At 43.8% G+C, this 21618-nt stretch overlaps 1 protein-coding gene across 1 annotated transcript in view; it reads right to left on the reverse strand.

The window, feature by feature from the left end:
• Window positions 1–334: 334 nt before the first annotated feature.
• The window catches only part of LOC129814841 (zinc finger protein GLI1-like), a 129832-nt gene continuing 108548 nt past the window's right edge, over window positions 335–21618 (reverse strand). The window contains exons 14-17 of the mRNA XM_055867917.1: window positions 11444–11694; window positions 10863–11030; window positions 9602–10738; window positions 335–9429 (exon numbers count right to left, since the gene is read on the reverse strand). Of these exons, the coding sequence (XP_055723892.1) occupies window positions 8539–9429; window positions 9602–10738; window positions 10863–11030; window positions 11444–11694 (2447 nt within the window). The 3' untranslated portion in view covers window positions 335–8538. The remainder of the gene's footprint in view (window positions 9430–9601; window positions 10739–10862; window positions 11031–11443; window positions 11695–21618) is intronic.

A 21618-nucleotide genomic window follows, 5' to 3' on the forward strand; every position in this document is an offset into this window, starting at 1 on the left:
GCCAGCCCCACTGACCACAGTGGATCCCATTCAGAAGCTGATCTCACTTTCAGTGGTCACCCTCACGCTGGTCTGCTTTTGTAACCCCTTTATAACTGTCTTCTAATGGGAAAAGAGGAAATGGCTTTTTCTAGTTAGCGTTTAAGACATTTTTCAAAAAGAAAAAAGACAATTAAGTATACAAAATTGATTCATTTGAGATTTTTTGGGGTCACTGGCCTACACACAATACCCCATAATGTCAAAGTGGAATTATGTTCTTCGAAATGTTTACAAATTAATAAGAAATGAAAAGCTGAAACGTCTCGAGTCAATAAGTATTCAACCCCTTTATTATGGTAAGCCTAAATAAGTTCAGGTTGTAAACATTAGCTTAGCAAGTCACATAATAAGTTGCATGGACTCACGCTGTGTGCAAGAATAGGGTTTAACATAATTGTTGAATGACTACCTCATCTCTGTACCCCACACATACAATTGTCTGTAAGGTCCCTCATTCGAGCTGGGAATTTCAAACACAGATTCAACCACAAAGATTGTAGTCACTCCACAATACTAACCTAATTGGCAGAGTGAAAAGAAGGAAGCCTGTACAGAATAAAAATATTCCAAAACATGCATCCTGTTTCCAACAAGGCACTAAAGTAATACTGCAACAAATTTGGTAAAGCAATTCACTTTTTGTCCTGAATACAAATGTTATGTTTGTGGAAAATCCAATGCAACACAATACTGAGTGCATCATGTTATGGGTATGCTTGTAATCGTTAGGGGCTGGGGAGATTTTCAGGATAAGAAAGAAAGAATGGAGCTAAGCACAGACAAAATCCTAGAGGAAAACCTGGTTCAGTCTTCCTTCCACCCGACACTGGGAGAGGAATTCACCTTTCAGCAGGACAATAACCTAAAACACAAGGCCAAATCTACACTGGAGTTGCTTACCAAGAAGCCTGCGAATGTTACTGAGTGGTTGAGTTACAGTTTTGACTTACATTTACTTGGAAATCTATGGTAAGATCTGAAAATGGTTGTCTAGCATTGATCAACAACCAATTTGACAGAACTTGAAGAATTTTGAGAAGAATAATGGGCAAATGTTGTACAATCAAGGTGTGGAAAGCTCTTAGAGACTTATCCAGAAAGACGCACAGCTGTAATCACTGCCAAAGGCACTTATACAAAGTATTGACCTAGGGGTGTGAATACTTATGCAATTGAGATATTTCTGTAGTTCATTTTCAACACATTTGCAAAAATGTCTCAAAAACGTAATTTAATAAATTTTGAATTCAGGCTGTAACAGAACAAAATGTGGAATAAGTCAAGGGGTATGACTACTTTCTGAAGGCACTGTAGGTTTGTGTTGGCTGCAGGAGTGGAAATGGAAAAAAGTCACTCCAGGAACCCAACAATGAAAAATTGTCCAATTCACCTTAAAATGCACATTTTAACATGGCAAAATTATTTCCCTGCCAGAACCTGGTTCCCTCAGGTTCCCCCATAGACCTAAATAATGGGGTTCCCCTATATTTCCACATCTGGTTGGCTGCCCGTCCAAATATACAGTTACTGTCGCTCCCATTTGTATCATACTCCGCTGACCTCTGGTGGCTGTATGGAGACAATACATTTACTCAGACATTCTCAATAGAGGCGGTGTGGATACAAGTCAATAGAGGCCAATACGAACCTCATACAAATACAGTAAGATCCAGTAAGTGAAATATACAGTAAGATACATAAAGCTCTGACAGACATTTTTCTTCCATCCCAAGCTGAACATGTTTATTTTTAATTGGTAAAATATAGTACATTTGTATAAAATTTAGAAAATTGTACACAAAATATATCACGTGTAAATAGAAAACGCTACTATCATAACCGTTGCTGCTTAACAGAATATTATTTTGCCAGCAAAAAGTCTGATTGAATGGTGACAGGCAGGTATCAAAACACAAAACACACAACACAGAGAAGAAAGGCAAATTTCCACGATAAAGTTCATTCTTATAGAAAGAAAAAGAGAACATGTTACTTTGATACAAAACATTTCATACATTCTAAGTAACAGCACTATCGAACCATTCACATCTCCATAGCTGTGACGATGAGTATTGTGCATCTTTTCCTTGAATATTGTTAGTTCAAATCGTCTTTGGTTGGTTGATAGGTTGTACACAGTTCTCCTGACTAGATCACTCTTTCCTGACTACTAACTCTAATCCTGCAGTAAGAACAACAGTAAAGTACTAGAAATAAGAAAGCACGATTGAAAAGGCACCAATACTGAAATGAATTGTCAGACATTACTGCACTGTTCGAGCTAGGAACACAAGCATCTCGCTACACCTGCAATAGCATCTGCTAAATACGTGTTACGTGAGCAATACATTTTTGATTTGAAATACAGCCTCATAGGATCTCCTGTAGTCGTGTGTAAACGTGATCTAAAATAACCATCCAAACAGATAGATACCACTGTAAGATAGATTCCATCATCCTCCAAGCTGATGCTACATGAAATCGAAGCCATGTCGGCCAATGTGTCGGCCTCTAGACAGTCTCTATGTCACAAAGTCAAGGAGAGAGTCTCGTCCACGTCCACGCGATGCTGCAGTCAGTGCAATGCTACAGTATGATGTCATGTGATATCAGCTCTACTGGTCATGGCTGCGGACAGGCAGTCAGAGGTATAGACTCTAGAATCTATAGAAAGGACCTCCCCATTCAAGTCAATGGTGGCATAATAGGTGGACTGATTCTATTTCTATGGTCAGAGGGCCTCACCGCCATATACTGTACACTATAAAGTACCTCAGAGAGAGTACCTCAAGGCCGTACCCCCAATCAATTAAAAATCCTGTTTAAGGTTTTCAGGGTGAGGGAAGGTATCTTTAAGACCTTGTCAAATGTGACCTTGTCAAAAGTTGGGTCGTATGATACTGTACCAGATACAATATTTGATTTAATTCTGAAGTTCCACCTTTCTCTGTCTCCCTCTATCTCTTTTAGTCTCTGTGCCTCTCAAGCGTCATGGATAAGTTTATACAAAGGCACTTTTTGATATTCTTATCCTATAACCCCTACACTTGTAAAATAGTGAGTTGCTTTAAGAACACTTAGCTACAATACACATGTAACATGTCTAAAAACATGTACTTTACCGTACAACAGATTCAGAGTATGGAGGCAGATTAATGCCAAAAAAGGCCTCTGAGTGAATACTGATATGATATGTCATCATTACGCTATGTCTGTCATCATTATGTACAGTTGAAGTCGGAAGTTTACAAACACCTTAGCCAAATACATTTCAACTCAGTTTTTCCACAATTCCTGACATTTAATCCTAATAAAAATCCCCTGTCTTAGGTCAGATAGGATCACCACTTTATTTTACGAATGTGAAATGTCAGAATAATAGTAGAGAGAATGATTTATTTCAGCTTTTATTTCTTTCATCACATTCCCAGTGGGTCAAAAGATTACATACACTAAATTAGTATTTGGTAGCATTGCTTTTAAATTGTTTAACTTGGGTCAAACATTTTGAGTGGCCTTCCGCAAGCTTCCCACAACAAGTGGGTAAATTTTGGCCGATTCCTCCTGACAGAGCTGGTGTAACTGAGTCAGGTTTGTAGGCCTCCTTGCTCGCACACGCTTTTTCAGTTCTGCCCACACATTTTCTATAGGATTGAGGTCAGGGCTTTGTGATGGTCACTCTAATACCTTGACTCTGTTGTCCTTAAGCCATTTTGCCACAAATTAGGAAGTATGCTTGGGGTCATTGTCCATTTGGAAGACCCATTTGCGACCAAGCTTTAACTTCCTGACTGATGTCTTGAAATGTTGCTTCAATATATCCACATAATTTTCCATCCTCATGATGCCATCTATTTTGTGAAGTCCACGAGTCCCTCCTGAAGCAAAGGACACCCACAACATGATGCTGCCACCCCCGTGCTTCACGGTTGGGATGGTGTTCTTCGGCTTACAAGCCTCCCCCTTTTTCCTCCAAACATAACGATGGTCATTATGGCTAAACAGTTCTTTTTTTGTTTCATCAGAACAGAGGACAATTCTCCAAAAAGTATGATCTTTGTCCCCATGTGCAGTTGCAAACCGTAGTCTGGCTTTTTTATGGCGGTTTTGGAGCCGTGGCTTCTTCCTTGCTGAGCGGCCTTTCAGGTTATGTCGATATAGGACTTGTTTTACTGTGGATTAGATACTTTTGTACCTGTTTCCTCCAGCATCTTCACAAGGTCCTTTGTTGTTGTTCTGGGATTGATGTGCACTTTTCGCACCAAAGTGGGCCCATGGTGTTTATACTTGCATACTATTGTTTGTACAGATGAACGTGGTACCTTCAGGCGTGTGGAAATTGCTCCCAAGAATGAACCAGACTTGTGGAGGTCTACAATTTTTTTTCTGAGGTCTTGGCTGATTTCTTTAGATTTTCCCACGATGTCAAGCAAACAGGCACAGAGTTTGAAGGTAGGCCTTGAAATACATCCACGGGTACACCTCCAATTGACTCAAATGTTGTCAATTAGCCTATCAGAAGCCATGACATAATTTTCTGGAATTTTCCAAGCTGTTTAAAGGCACAGTCAACTTAGTGTATGTAAACTTCCGACCCACTGGAATTGTGATACAGTGAATTATAAGTGAAATAATTTGTCTGTAAACAATTGTTGGAAAAATTACTTGTGTCATGCACTAAGTAGGTGTCCTAACCGACTTGCCAAAACTATACTTTGTTTACAAGAAATTTGTGGAGTAGTTGAAAAACATGTTTTAATGACTCCAACCTAAGTGTATGTAAACTTCTGACTTCAACTGTATGTGTGCGTGTGTCATCACTATCGTGTGTGTGTGTCATCATAATGTTTTGTGTGTCACTGACAGGGTTGTGTCCATAGGGATATAGATGAAGCTTCAAAGCACTGATGCATTTTTCAGTCAATCTTTTTTCAGGCACACTTTCTACAAAACATTCTACCTCGGAACAGATTTGTTGACCTCAGTTCTCATTACGGAACCAGAATGAGAATCTAGAATCTGATCTGTTGGTCTTGGAATTCCCTTAGCAGTACACGAGACAGTAGAGTTCCGTCACTGTCACTGTCAACATTGTCATATAAACTACATGACCAAAAGTAAGTGGACACCTGCTCGTCAAACATCTCATCTCATCTCTAAAATTATGGACATTAATAAGGAGCTCATCCCCCCTTCGCTGCTATAACAGCCTCTACTTTTCTGGGAAGGCTTTCCACTAGATGTTGGAACATTGCTGCAGGGACTTGCTTCTATTCAGCCACAAGAGCATTAGTGAAGTCAGTTACTGATGTTGGGCTCTGTGCAGGCCAAAGGTATTCGATGGGGTTGAGGTCGGGGCTCTGTGCAGGCCAGTCAAGTTCTTCCACACCGATCTCGACAAACCATTTCTGTATGGACCACGCTTTGTGCATTGGGGCATTGTCATGCTGAAACAGTAAAGGGCCTTCCCCAAACTGTTGCCATAAACTTGGAAGCACAGAATCGTCTAGAACGTCATTGTATGCTGTAGCGTGAAGATTTTCCTTCACTGGAACTAAGGGGCCTGGCCCGAACAACGAAAAACAGCCCAATACCATTATTCCTCCTCCACCAAACTTTACAGTTGGCACTATGCATTTGAGCAGGTAGCATTCTCCTGGCATCCGCCAAACCCAGATTTGTCCGTGGGACTGCCAGATGGTGAAGTGTGATTCATCACTCCAGAGAACGCGTTTCCACTGCTCCAGAGTCCAATGGTGGCGAGATTTACACCACTCCAGCCGATGCTTGGCATTGTGCATGGTGATCTTAGGCTTGTGTGCGGCTGCTTGGCCATGGAAACGAATGACATGAAGCTCCCTACAAACAGTTCTTGTGCTGACGTTGCTTCCAGAGCGCAACAGTCTTCAGCACTAGGCAGTCCAGTTCTGTGAGCTTGTGTGGCCTACCACTTCGCGGCTGAGCGATTGTTTCTCCTAGATGTTTCCACTTCACAATAACAGCACTTACAGTTGACACGGGACAGCTCTAGCAGGGCAGAAATGTGACGAACTGACTTGTTGGAAAGGTGGCATCTTATGACGGTGCCACGCTGAAAGTCACTGAGCTCTTAAGTAAGGCCATTCAACTGCCACTGTTTGTCTATGAAGATTGCATGGCTGTGTGCTGGATTTGACACAACTGTCAGCAACGGGTGTGGCTGAAATAGCCGAATTCACTCATTTGTAGGGTTGTCCACATACTTTTGTATATGTAGTGTACACAGCATACAGTACCAGTCAAAAGTTTGGACATACCTACTCATTCCAGGGTTTTTCTTTATATTTTACTATTTTCTACATTGTAGAATAATAGTGAAGACATAAAAACTATGAAATAACACATATGGAATCATGTTGTAACCAAAAAAGTGTTAAACAAATCCAAATCTAGTTTATTTTTGAGATTCTTCTAAGTAGCTACCCTTTGCCTTGATGACAGCTTTGCAAATTCTTGGCATTCTCTCAACCAGCTTCATGAGGTAGTGACCTGTAATGCATTTCAATTAACAGGTGTGCCTTGTTAAAAGATGATTTGTTGGAATTTATTTTCTTCTTAATGCGTTTGAGCCAATCACTTGTATTGTGACAAGGTAGGGGAGGTATATAGAAGATAGCCCTTTTTGGTAAAATATTATGCCATATTATGGCAAGAACAGCTCAAATAAGCAAAGAGAAACGACAGTCCATCATTGCTTTAAGACATGAAGGTCAATCAATGCAAAACATTTCAATAACTTTGTTAAAGTTCAGTCAAAAAAACCATCAAGCGCTATGATGAAACTGGCTCTCATGAGGACCGCCACAGGAAAGGAAGACCCAGAGTAACCTCTGCTGCAGAGGACAAGTTCATTAGAGTTAACTGCACCTCAGATTGCTGCCCAAATAAATACTTTACAGAGTTCAAGTAACAGACACATCTCAACATTAACTGTTCAGAGGAGACTGCGGGGTCGAATTGCTGCAAAGAAACCACTACTAACGGACACCAATAAGCAGAAGCGACTTGCTTGGGCCAAGAAACACAAACAATGGACATTAGACCGGTGGAAATCTGTCCTTTGGTCTGATGAGTCCAAATTAGAACATTTTCGTTCCAACCGCCGTGTCTTTGTGAGACGCAGAGTAGGTAAACGGATGTTCTCTGCATGTGTGGTTCCCACCGTGAAGCATGGAGGAGGAAGTGTGATGGTGCTTTTCTGATGACACTGTCAGTGATTTATTTAGAATTCAAGGCACAATTAACCAGCATGGCTACCACAGCATTCTGCAGCGATACGCCATCCCGTCTGGTTTGCACTTATTGGTACTATCATTTGTTTTTCAACAGGACAATACCTCCAGGCTGTGTAAGGGCTATTTGACCAAGAAGGAGAGTAATGGAGTGCTGCATCAGATGACCTGGCCTCTACAATCACCCGACCTCAACCCAATTGAGATGGTTTGGGATGAGTTGGACCGCAGAGTGAAGGAAAAGCAGCGAACAAGTGCTCAGCATATGTGGGAACTCCTTCAAGACTGTTGGAAAAGCATTCCTCATGAAGCTGCTGGAGAGAATGCCAAGAGTGTGCAAAGCTGTCATCAAGGCATAGGGTGGCTACTTTGAAGAATCTAAAATGTAAAATACGACATGATTCCATGTGTTACTTCATAGTTGGATGTTCATAGTTGATGTTTTCAAATGTAGAAAACAGTAAAAATAAAGAAAAACCCTTGAATGAGTAGGTGTGTCCAAACTTTTGACTTGTACTGTATATGTAAATGTATAACTTATTTACATATTATCCTCTCTGTTCAACTGTTGCCCTATAAAACCTCTGTGACTGGAATGACTGTCGTTATGGGGATTAAATCATTATGGAGATGACATCACTATGGTGTTGGTGTCATTATGGTGACAATGTTATTACGGTGATGATGTCGTTATGCTGATGACGCCATTACGGAGATGACGTCGTCATGGTGTTGACGTCCCATGGGAACATTCTGCAAGTCATTTTAGGCAAACAATTCTGTCACCCTTCCCCTTCCCTGTGAGCCAGAAAAGTGAGTAGAGTATAGTACACCGTGAGCAAGATCAAGATCGATAGGTACCTTTGGTTTGGGTTGAAAGTCTCTAGGAGTAGCTGGGAAAGAGTGTGTGGGAGGTCAAGACGGAAAGGTAATATTTACAGTACCTTTATCTTTATAGGTGACCTAACACCAGAGCCACCGAGCTGAGCACCCTAGTCTAGTCTATGACAGTGTCCATCCACACGCACCTGTTCTAGAACAATGTGTTTCGGGTACTTGTCTAGTAAATGACAAATGTTTCGGTACTTGTTCAGTGGAGTTGAGCCTAGGAGAGTATGTCTAGGTACTTTCTCTCCCCACCCAGGGAGCTTAGCCCATCTAGTTAACTTTATGAGGGTGTTCAGGTTCTGTTCTTGTTCTTGTTCTAGAACAGAGTCTTTGGGTTCTAAGACAGTGTATTAAGGTACTTGTTCTCTCCGGCCAGAGATGTCAACATGGAGGTCATGTCTCCTACAGCCATGTTAGAGGGGGGCATGGTGATGGATGTCTGAGGGGTGGTGAGGCGGGACGAGGTCTGGGACGGACCCCCATGGAGAGGAGGGTTGATGGGGCTGAATGACGAGGGGTCTGGGTCGTCGATGATGGAGGTAAAGTCTATCTGGGCGTTGTCCAGATCTAGGTTCTCCAGAGCATTGGAGATGGGGGTCGACTCATGAAGGTAGGCTAGGGATGCAGACTTATTGCCCTGGTGATCCATGTGGGTTACCATGTGCTGTTGGTGCTGGTGCTGGTTGAGGCAGGGCCCGGTCTGAGTTGGGTCCTGGTGAGGGTGGCTGATTTGCTGGATCTGCTGCTTGTCCAGGTCAGAGTGGATCTGGCCAGAGTAGTACATGTTATTGTTGATGTTGTTTAAGGGGGGGAAGATCTCCTGGTGGGTCTGATGGGGGGTCATGTGGCCCTGGACAGGGGGCAGACGGACCACACGTCTGGGGCTGGAGGTGGAGTGAACTGGGCTGAGGTGGGGAGGACTGCCCAGGTACGCTCCACCTCCCTGGGACTGGAGACTATTCTGCCTGCTGATGGGCTTCCGGCACTGGGGGGGTCTTGGGACTACAGGAGCCCCCATGTCCTGGCCGTAGCAGGACCCTGGGCCTCCAGGCAGACCCGTCATGGGTACCTCCGTCGGGGGGATGGAGGAGCTAGAGCTGGGGACTCGGTTGTGTGCTGGGGGGCTCATCAGGTTCTGGTTGGTAGGGTAGCCTGGGTAGCTGGAGCCTGGGTTGGGGTAGAGATTATGTTGGTGTTGAGGACTATGCTGTTGCTGCATCATGGCCACCTGGAACAAATGAAATGAGATCAACATTTAGTTCAAGTGCTACGATAAATACTTCAAGACAAACAAACACGCACATTTTCTTCAGGAAATTTCTTTGAAAACGTCACAAAACACTTTACAAAAAGAGGGGGAACAAAGAGCAGAAGAAGAAGGGAGAGGGAAAACAAGTCACCTGCTGTCCTGTCATGTCCATGCTGTCTGACAGAGGAAGAGGTTTCCCGTCCACTCCTATCCCCCTCTGGTCCTGCCCCTGACCCCACATCAGAGCCTGCTGCGACTGCACATAGTTCCTCACCATCATCTCCTTCACCTGCATCATGGGTGTCTGGGAGCGACCCCCAGCACCCAGCGCAGCCGACCCCAGGCTGATGCCGCCGCTTTGGGGGAAGGAACCCTGCTGCTTCCCTTGCTGCATGGAGGCCTGGTTCTGGTTCTCCATGCCTCCTCCATGGAAGTCACAGCTGAGGTTGGTGGTCCTCATCATGCCCTGGCCAGGCTGCCCTTGCTGGGGGTAACCGCTCTGGGAGGACATGGGTCGCATGGGCATGGGTGTCTGCCCTGGATGGGGCCTCTGCTGCTGGTGTTGGTGGAGTTGCTTCTGGCAGGCATCTGGGTTGGCTAGGGCTGGGTGGTACTGCTGCTGTTCTGGCTTGATGATCAGTTTGTGTCCGCCATCGGGCTCTTGGGTGTACAGACCCTGTGTCTGGCCCTGGTCCTGATACTGCATCTCTGTCTGAAGAACTCCATGAGTGGTCTGGACCTGGCTGCTCTCTACCCAGGCCCCTGTACCTCCATCGGGACCACCCTGGTCCAGGCTGGGGTAGTGTGGTCCAGAGGGACTAAGCTGGCAGGTACTCATACTGTACTCAGCCTGCTGCAGCAAGATGTTGGACATCCCCTCTGGGTGAACGGGTACCCCCTGCCCCATCTGGCCCTGACCTGGTCCTCTGGAGGTGCCCTGGTAGTGCCCACCCTGCATGAACATCTGTCCCTGTGTCTGGTAGCCCTGCTCTGGGCATCCCAGGCTGTCGTGGCTGGGTGATAACAGGCTGGTGGGACCCCCCATGTGGTGGGACTGGTAGCCCTGGAAACCTCTCTCTCCTGGGGAAAGCATCATGCAGTGGTTCCTGGCATCCGTGGTTCCTCCATGGTAGTCCGTAGCCATGGCCTCCATCATGACATTCTCTGTAATGCTGGGTGGCCGCGGCGAGTACATGTGGCGGGCGATGTTGGCGTCTGACCCACAATGCTGCAGGGCGTTCCTCCGGCCCATCATGGCCACATTGTTCAGGCTGTTGAAGCGTTGCACCTTGGGAAACAAAATCAAATCCACATTTATTTAAAAAGTGTAAATACTCAAATACATAGCTAGCAACAACAATAAAGCAGTCTTAGTCATTTAATGTACTGCTTCTACCAACAACAACGACAACCTTGGGAAGGGCCTGTGAGTCGCCGGTGGAGCGGACGGGGTCGCTGGCACGCCGGGTGGCATTCCCTGGGGCTTGGTGGGGGTAGATGACCCCAGTGCCATACTCCCCCGTGTTGGCACTGTGTCTCCTCTGACCCCCCTGCTGCAGGAACGCAGGTAGCGGCTGACCCTGGGGATAATAATAATTGGATAGCACATTTCATACATTTACATTTGAGTCATTTAGCAGATGCTCTTATCAGCAGCGACTTACAGGAGCAATTAGGGTTAAGTGCCTTGCTCAATGGCACATAGGCAAATTCTTCACCTATCAGTTACTAGGCCAACGCTCCTAACCGCTAGGCTACCTGCCGCCAACTCAAGTTGCTGTCCATAATAAAATAAATAAAAGCAAAGAATGCTAAAAAAATACATAGGAATAAGATATTAAAAAGAATACAAAACTAGCCATATTGAGAGTTGCAAAATGCCAAAATTCCCAGGTTTTCCAGAATTCAGAAAAGCTGGACATTTTGAGAAAGTTACCAGAATTTTGCAACCCAAGCCAGACTAATTGAAAACCAAACTAACAAGAGTCTGTACCTGGTACTCGCTGAGGAGTACTCCTCGTCTCCCGGGTGTCCCTGCTCCCTGTTCCATACTGGACAGCGGGGTAGGGGGTGGGCCGCCAGTTGCTGCTGCATACTTAGCCTTCAGGCTGTATTGCTGAGCGGGTGTTAGACAAGGCAGACCTGGCAACCCTCCTCCCCCTCCAACACCATGGCAGGGCCCTCTTCGGCGGCTGGTCTCAGGGGAGAGGGGGCCACCTCCTCCCTGGTCAGGACCCAGGAACCCTTCAATTGAATTAGAAATGCAGTTATTAAACTAAACTAGAAGGTCATTTTCCATGAAAAAAAATTGTGGGACTTGCTTCGGCTCTTTAAAAGTATTTTTGCGGTAGTGGAGGACGTTTCAAATGTTTTACTGAAGCAGTGAAATATGGTCAAAGGTTAACATATATCTGGTCTGATTACGTTGATCCGACTACTATATAAACCTTAGTACTTTGGAGTATGGGGTAGTTAGGTCACATATTCGAGCGCAAATAACTATACTTTTACTCACAAGGAATTAGAAAAGTTTTAAGCTATCGTTTGGGGAGAGAAATATGATGGTGCATCTAGTGGAAGAAGAAGTTTAGAAGTTAGAGTGTGTTGAAAAATTTAGGCTGGTGCAGTAGTGTTTTCTAGATAATTGATTAGATTCTTCAGTGGGAGACTAGATAGTAGTATTATTATTAGTAAATAGCCCAGAAGTACTAGTAGCAGTATATTGCAGTACTAATAGTGAATGTGTTAGTTACAGTGCTTTCAGAAAGTATTCAGACCCCTTGACTGTTTCCACATTTTGTTACGTTACAGGCTTATTGTGTATTCAAAAAATGTATTCAATTATTTTCCCCTCGTCCATCTACACACAATACCCCATTATGACAAAGCGAAAGCAGGTTTTAGACATTTTTGCACATTAAAAAAATATTAACAAAAATACCTTATTTACATAAGTATTCGGACCCTTTGCTATGAGACTCGAAATTGAGCTCAGGTGCAACCTGTTTCTATTGGTCATCATTGAGATGGTTCTACAACTTGATTGTACCGATGGAGGTACAGAGCCCTGGGTAGAGAGCAGCCAGGTCCAGACCACTCAAGGAGTTCTACAGACGGAGATGCAGTATCTAACCCTAACCCTAACCCTTTGGTAAATTCAAGTGATTGGACATGATTTGGAAAGGCACACACCTGTCTATATAAGATCCCACAGTTGACAGTGCATGTCAGAGCAAAAACCAAGCCATGAGGTCGAAGGAATTCTCCGTAGAGCTCCGAGACAGGATTGTGTCGAGGCACAGATCTGGGGATAGATACCAAAGCATTTCTGCAGCATTGAAGTTCCCCAGGAGCACAGTGGCCTCCATCATTCTTAAATGGAAGAAGTTTTGGAGAACCAAGGCTCTTTCTAGAGCTGGCAGCCCGGCCAAACTGAGCAATTAGGGGAGAAGGGCCTTGGTCAGGGAGGTGACCAAGAACCTGATGGTCACTCTGATAGAGCTCCAGAGTTCCTCTGTGGAGATGGGAGAACGTTCCAGAACGACAACCATCTCTGCAGCACTCCACATATCAGGCCTTTATGATAGAGTTGCCAGACTGAAGCCACTCCTTAGTAAAAGGCACATGACAGCACGCGTGGAGTTTGCCAAATGGCACCTAAAGACTCTCAGACCATGAGAAACAAGATTCTCTGGTCTGATGAAACCAAGATTGAACTCTTTGGCCTGAATGCCAAGCGGCACGCCTGGAGGTTACCTGGCATCGTCCCTACAGTGAGGCATGGTGGTGGCAGCATCATGCTGTGGGGATGTTTTTCCGTGGCAGGGACTGGGAGACTAGTCAGGATTGAGGGAAAGATGAACGGAGCAACGAACAGAGAGATCCTTGATGAAAACCTGCTCCAGATTGCTCAGGACCTTCCAACAGGATAGAACAACGGATAAGTCTCTGAATGTCATTGAGTGGCCCAGCCAGAGACCAGACTTGAACACGATCGAACATTTCTGGAGAGACCTGAAAGTAGCTGTGCAGTGACGCTCCCCACCCAACCTGACAGAGCTTGAGAGGATCTGCAGAGAAGAATGGGAGAAATGCCCCAAGTACAGGTGTGCCAAGCTTGTAGCGTCATACCCAAGGCTGTACATCGCTGTCAAAGGTGCTTCAACAAAGTATTCAGTAAAGGGTCTGAATATTTATTTAAATGTGATATTTAAGTTTTACATTTGTAATACATTTGCAAAAATGTCTAAAAACCTGTTTTAGCTTTGTCATTATTGGTTGTTGTGTGTTGATTGATGAGGGGAAACAACTACGGAATCCATTTCAGAATAAGGCTGTAACGTAACAAAATGTGGAAAAAGTCAAGGGCTCTGAATACTTTCTGAATGCACTGTATGTAGGCCATGGGTTAGCTATAGTAAGTGGGGTTGCTATTGTAGTTTGGTTAGTGAGGGTTGTTATAGTGGGTTAGTTTAGTGGGTTGGAGTGAGCTGTGTGGCATAATCAGTCATACTGTATGTGCTCCCTCAGCAGTGTTCGTCTGATTACCCCCAAAATGTAATCCGTTAATGATTACAGTTACATGCAAAATAAAGTAATCAGCAACGTAATCCTTTGGATTACTCCAAATTACACATTATTGATTACTTTTTGATCACTATAGAAACTATAGCATTATTTTGTTTAGTAGCCTAACGTGACTATTTACAAATTGGGGACTAGTGTGAGAGCAGAAAGATCGTATAATTCACATGTTCTATATATGTGTGAAAGCATAAATGCGGTAAAGAGGTCAATCAAACTCGATCAAAACAATGGAATTGCCATGGAAACGTGTGGGGGAAAGGGCCGTGGGGGTAAGATCCCGAACTCCTCATTGCCCAAAGTGTCATGCCCTGATCTGTTTCACCTGTCCTTGTGATTGTCTCCACCCCCTCCAGGTGTCGCTTATTTCCCTGGTGTATTTATCCCTGTGTTTCCTGTCTCTCTGTGCCAGTTCGTCTTGTATGTTCAAGTCAACCAGCGTGGTTTTCCCGTGCTCCTGCTTTTTCGATTATCTTTTTTGATAGCCCTCCCGGTTTTGACACTTGCCAGTTTCTGGACTCTGTACCCGCCTGCCTGACCATTCTGCCTGCCTTGACCTGTGTCATGACGTGGCCCTCTTTGGGTATAGCGAGTGCCTTCCCCCTCTCTCCTCTCCTACACCCAGGTTCTGTTATCTCAGGTCGTAAATTCCTGGAGGAGACTCTCTTCCCCTGGCCATGCAGAAAGAGACACATAGGGAGAACAAAGGAACTCCTTCTACATCACAGAACTTGATAACTGAACAATATCCATGTTATGGAGAATGTGTAAACGGTCGGTTTAGAAGCCAGCTACGACCCGGTCCATTTTGTTTCATGTTTGTGACCTCATGAAAGACAATACATTACCATAACTCTGTTTATACAGGTGCCTCCGTTATGAGGTTTGCGTCTAATTATTGCATAAAATGAATTAGTAAAGATGAAACTATTTGTGAAATGATGTAAGGTGATGTAGAACCGTTAATGTGAGAGAATTGTATTCCCTTTAAAGTTTAACTAAGTCATTGGCCCGCCCCCATGAGCACAGACATGATCTGGATCATGGGACAGCCCTTTTCTACTGTTATGAATAAAACCCCCACATGAAGAAATCCTCTTCAGACCACATGTACCTTCAGTAGAGACCACAAAAAGACCACAAAAACTTCAGTCTAAGCTAAGGTTGTAATGGTTGTTGAAGTCCTAACCATACCACGTGGAGCATTGGCTACACGGCGGGAAATGGTTAAACTCCGAGACTATCGATTAAAACAGAATAAGAGCAAATCTTATATACTAATTACTAGTATGCAGCTAGAAATTGGATGCGAAGGCCGACAACCGCCAAAACATCTATTCTATGAGAACATTTCTGAATGGTACTCTGAAGTATGCATTCTAACCACGGAAGACTTCAGGGAAGTAGAGAGAGACGCTCGGACGAACTCTCCGACAGACGAACGATTCCAACAGAGATCACGACGACACACTGAGCGTAAATATATATTGATTGCAATTATTCCTGAATGAGTGAGCGTTCATGTGCAAAGGATTAGCATTTCAATTAATATAATTATTAACTGTGTAGTGACTCCTTTTTGTCTTTCCCACCCTTCTCAGTCCACACCAACTTCGCTTTGTCCGCCAAGCCGTCATAATGGCTTAGCCCACTAGGGAACCTCCCCTATCATTTCCTTGTAACCGTATCTACTGTTTGTGTTTATGTATTTCTGTGATTATTTAGTTAGTAAGACAATTGGTGTATGGATGATTCATAGTAAAGGCTGGGTTCGTGCAGATAACCAACAATTTACGACGTTTGGAATGAGACTAACGTGAGGTAAATAATAATTAATTAACTAGAAGACTAATTGATCAGATATTCAAATATCTGAAGAGTTGTATTAGGAAAATGATAACATCCTAGTTAATTACAGTTACATGATTAGTTTGATCACATAATAATAATTACAGAGAATTGATTTGATAAAATAACATTCTTCAATTTAATGATGCCAAAGACACGACACCTGCCTGCCACTCTGTACCTCCTGGACTCTGAACTGGTTTTGACCTGTTGCCTGTCCATGACCATTCTCTTGCCTACCATTTTGGATTATAATAAATATCAGACTCCAATATCAGACTTATTAGGATAACCTGTTTGGGCTGCAAGCTGAATATTGAAAAAACTGGAAAATGTGTGCACATTTTCAAACGGCCTCCTAAGAAACTTTTTATTTTCCAATATGCATATATTTACTACTGTTGGATAGATAACAGTCTGTAGTTTCTAAAAAGGTTTGAATTGTTTCTCTAAGTCGAACAGAAATATTTTTACAGCCATTTTCCCAGCCGAATTGAGTTTTCCAAAATGCGATGTGTCTCTTTAAGACCTTCTCTATAAAAGGCCCTTTGACTTAGGACCATAGGGACACGTCACAGGCGTTCGTCAGGCTGTAATGCGGAAGTGAGAATTGAAAGGAGTCGAATATCTCGTCCATGGACTGAATAACACACCTTCTTGTGAGACCTGCGCAGTTAAAAAAAAATTCCGGGCGCGAAGGATAATTTGGTCTCGGCTTCTGGAACAAGGTAGATAACGGTGAATATGATGTGTGACTACGATATTATTTGATACATGTCACAAAATCATCCTAAAGTATGTTTTTTCAATATACTTTAATTATATTATTGCAATTTATTCTGGACTTTAGATGTGATACGACGGAAGAAGTTTTTGAAGAAACGCTGTGTAGCGCCGCAATGCTATCGTGCCTGCTAACCAAAGAGGGAAATATTTCGTTCTGGAACCCAACTAAAGACTCTACTGGACATTGGACCCCGTTACAACATTCTGATGGAATATCAAGAAAGATAAGACCCAATTTGGGATGCTTTTTCATATATCTGTCGAACTGTTGTATGCTAACTCTGCTAACTGTGCTAGGCTAGCGCTTGACTAGAATCAATGCTGCCTTATGCTAGCTTATGTTGTTAGCTAATATAACGATATATTGTGTTTTCGCTGTAAAACACTTCAAAAATCGGAAATGTTGGCTTTATTCACACGATATCTGTCTTTCATTAGTTATCCACCATATGTTTTTCTGAAATGTTTTATGAGGTGTAATTAGTAGCCGACGTTGGTGTATGTATTTTCTCTGGCTACTCCCGTCTGGATTCAGACTCTAGCTATGTGTTAGCATTTTTGGGTAGCATCAATGTAAAACTGATTTATAGCTAAAATATGCACTTTTTATGAACAAAACATAGATTTATTGTGTAACATGTTATATGACTGTCATCTGAGGTAGTTTTTTCTGGGCTCTTTAGGTTGGTTTTAGTTTATTTCGGTTGGCTTGTGCATGCTACTTCAATGATAATTCATACTTCATAATCATATCCATACGTGTCTGTCCACTTTTGTATTTGGTGGTGAGCTAACATAAATATATGTGGTGTTTTCTCTGTAAAACATTTAAAAAATCGGACATGTTGGCTGGATTGACAAGATGTTTATCTTTCAAATGCTGTATTGGACTTGTTAATGTGTAAAAGTTAAATATTTTTAAAAAATAGATTTTGAATTTCGCGCCCTGCAGCTGTTGTCATTGTCGTACCGAATTCGGGCTTGCAGCCCAAACAGGATAAAGACCTCCTCCATTCCTGCCATTATTGAAAGAGATCGTGATACCTCACATCTCAAAATAGGGTTACTTAATGTTAGATCCCTCACTTCAAAGGCAGTCATAGTCAATGAACTAATCACTGATCATAATCTTGATGTGATTGGCCTGACTGAAACATGGCTTAAGCCTGATGAATTTACTGTGTTAAATGAGGCCTCACCTCCTGGTTACACTAGTGACCATATTCCCCGTGCATCCCGCAAAGGCGGAGGTGTTGCTAACATTTACGATAGCAAATTTCAATTTACCCCCAAAAAAATGGCGTTTTCGTCTTTTGAGCTTCTAGTCATGAAATCTATGCAGCCTACTCAATCACTTTTTATAGCTACTGTTTACAGGCCTCCTGGGCCATATACAGCGTTCCTCTCTGAGTTTCCTGAATTCCTATCAGACCTTGTAGTCATAGCAGATCATATTCTAATTTTTGGTGATTTTAATATTCACATGGAGAAGTCCACAGACCCACTCCAAAAGTCTTTCGGAGCCATCATCGACTCAGTGGGTTTTGTCCTGGGATTCTCTGCCTCTAACCCTGTTACAGGGGCTGAGTCACTGGCTTACTGGTGCTCTTTCATGCCGTCCCTAGGAGGGGTGCGTCACTTGAGTGGGTTGAGTTACTGATGTGATCTTCCTGTCTGGGTTGGCGCCCCCTCTTGGTTTGTGCTGTGGTGGAGACCTTTGTGGGCTATACTCGGCCTTGTCTCAGGATTGTAAGTTGGTGGTTGAGGATATCCCTCTAGTGGTGCGGGGGCTGTGCTTTGGCAAAGTGGGTGGGGTTATATCCTTCCTGTTTGGCCCTGTCCGGGGGTTTCTTCGGATGGGGCCACAGTGTCTCCTGACCGCTCCTGTCTCAGCCTCCAGTATTTATGCTGCAGCAGTTTATGTGTCGGGGGGCTAGGGTCAGTTGGTTATACCTGGAGTACTTCTCCTGTCTTATCCAGTGTCCTGTGTGAATTTAAGTATGCTCTCTCTAATTCTCTCGTTCTCTCTTTCTCTCTGAGAACCTGAGCCCTAGGACCATACGTCAGGACTACCGGGCATGCTGACACCTTGCTGTCCCCAGTCCGCCTGGCCTTGCTGCTATTCCAGTTTCAGCTGTTCTGCCTGCGGTTATGGAACCGCCACCTGTCCCAGACCTGTTGTTTTTCAACTCTTAATGATCAGCTATGAAAAGCCAACTGAAAATTATTCATGATTATTATTTGACCATGCTTGTCACTTATGAACATTTTTGAACATCTTGGCATAGTTCTGTTATAATCTCCACCCGGCACAGCCAGAAGAGGACTGGCCACCCCTCAGCCTGGTTCCTCTCTAGGTTTCTTCCTAGGTTTTGGCCTTTCTAGGGAGTTTTTCCTAGCCACCGTGCTTCTACACCTGCATTACTAGCTGTTTGGGGTTTTAGGCTGGGTTTCTGTACAGCACTTCGAGATATTAGCTGATGTACGAAGGGCTATATAAAATAAAATTGATTGATTGATTGACTCCAACCATCTGCCTCCCTTGTCTGCATGTAGGTCTCGCCTTGTGCCCTTATAGTACGAACTGGCCATGACAGACCCAGCAGACTTGGACCAGCTCCGCCACGCTGTCTCCCTGCAGGGAGGCACCATTGGGAGGCATGAGGAGCTACTACAGAACCTTCTGGAAGGGCTTCGTTCCCTGATGGAACGCCACGACCAAGGGTTCAAGGCTATTATGGAGCAAATCAGGGAGTTAGCTCATAGGCAGCCTGCCACCTCTGAGAGTCCACAACCACCCAGTAACTTTTTTCCTATTAGTGGTGCGTTTGTACAGATTACCCCGGCTCCCCCTGAGAACCCCGCTTACCACCTCCGGAGCAATATTCTGGTGATCCTGGTACCTGCCGGGGTTTTCGTTCTCAGTGCTCCCTTATTCTTAAGCTACAGCCATCTTCGTTTCCTTGGGACCGATCGAAGATAGCGTATATCATTACGTTAATGTCGGGAAGGGCGTTCTCCTGGGCTACGGCAGTTTGGGAGCAACAATCCACCCTTTGTCGTCATCTGGAGGATTTCATGACAGAGCTGAGGAAGGTAGCACCATTAGGTGCAAAAACTCAACTTACCCAGTTGCGATCTACTTTTTGGAAGCAAACCACTCGATTTCGTCTCTACGTTATATTGGCATCGAGCATGTCACCCTCCCTAGGAGAGGGGGTGACCTCGATAATTTATTGTTAAAACGAGAGGCTGCCTGGATCTTTAATTTAAAGACCCTTGCTCCCTTCGGTCTCAACGTAGACTTTGATCTGAAGCCATTCTTGTGATTATTGTAATTTTGCTATTATAAATGTTTGTAGGCTTATATAGCTAAATTGTATCTATGATCGTACGCTATCCATTTATGTTTTTTGTATGCTATTTTAATATATGAGAATTAACGAATGATATCAGGCCACTCCCGGCCATGATTAGACACCTGTGTGTCTTTTGACACTATATAAACGAGTCACCCCGCAGTGTTTTTCATTATACCCTGATGAAGACAGCTTGTCTGTCGAAACGTTGGACATTACATTTTTGCATCTGAGCTCCTAGAGTGTGCAGCTCTCCTTTATTTTTCAAGAGGTGAGGAAGGTGTCTGGTATCTGGGAGAGAGGCAGCCCGAAAACTTCTTGAATTACGTCAAGACTCCCGTTGTGTGGCAGATTACGCTGTTGCTTTTCGCACGATGGCCGCCGAGAGTGCCTGGAATCCGGAGTCCCTTTTCGATACCTTCCTTCACGGACTATCTGAGGTGATAAAAGATGAGCTAGCTGCTCAGGAATTACTGGTAGACCTCGATTCCCTCACCATTTGAATTGATGGACGTCTAAGGGAACGCAGGAGTGAGAGGAGGTCTGGCCTAGGTCACACTCGTTCATCCGCAGTGCCTCACTCATCTTCAAGGAATCCGGAAGTCCCCGAAAGCTATTTTTCCGAGAGGATCCAAAGCCACCTGAGCTCCCTCGAGAATCATCGATGACGGGTGAGCTTGATACACAAGAACCTTTGCAACTGGGATTTTTTTTTAATTTTTTTTTTATTTAACCTTTATTTAACCAGGTAGGCAAATTGAGAACACGTTCTCATTTACAATTGCGACCTGGCCAAGATAAAGCAAAGCAGTTCGACACATACAACAACACATAGTTACACATGGAGTAAAACAAACATATAGTCAATAACACAGTGAAAAAAATAAGTCTATATACAATGTGAGCAAGTGAGGTGAGATAAGGGAGGTGAAGGCAAACAGATATATGTATAAATAAATAAAAATATAAAAAGGCCATGGAGGCGAAGTGAGTACAACACAGCAAGTAAAATAAAAACTAAAAAACACTGGAATGGTTGGTTTGCAGTGGAAGAAAGTGCAAAGTAGAGACAGAAATAATGGGGTGCAAAGGAGCAAAATAAATTAATAAATAAATACAGTAGGTAAAGAGGTAGTTGTTTGGGCTAAATTGTAGATGGGTTATGTACAGGTGCAGTAATCTATGAGCTGCTCTGACAGCTGGTGCTTAAAGCTAGTGAGGGAGATAGGTGTTTCCAGTTTCAGAGATTTTTGTAGTTCGTTCCAGTCATTGGCAGCAGAGAACTGGAAGGAGAGGCGTCCAAAGGAAGAATTGGTTTTGGGGCTAGGTTATCGCCTAGGAAACGTTTCCGCAGGCTAAGCTCTAATTGTTGTCTGTATTGTGGAGCTGTAGGGCATTACATAGCCACCTGCCCAGTTAAGAGACCTGAAGCCTTAGTAGGTACAAGTACTCTGGTGAGTCTGACTGGGAACCCTCTAAGTCCCATTACCCAAACTCCTTTTTATGTGAGATTACTGTGGGGAGACCACTCTAAGTCTCTCCGGGTGCTTATTGACTCTGGGGCAGATGAGTTTAATGGATGCTACCCTGG

This window comes from Salvelinus fontinalis, chromosome 18, assembly GCF_029448725.1.
Source record: "Salvelinus fontinalis isolate EN_2023a chromosome 18, ASM2944872v1, whole genome shotgun sequence".
Classification (NCBI taxonomy): Eukaryota; Metazoa; Chordata; class Actinopteri; order Salmoniformes; family Salmonidae; genus Salvelinus; species Salvelinus fontinalis.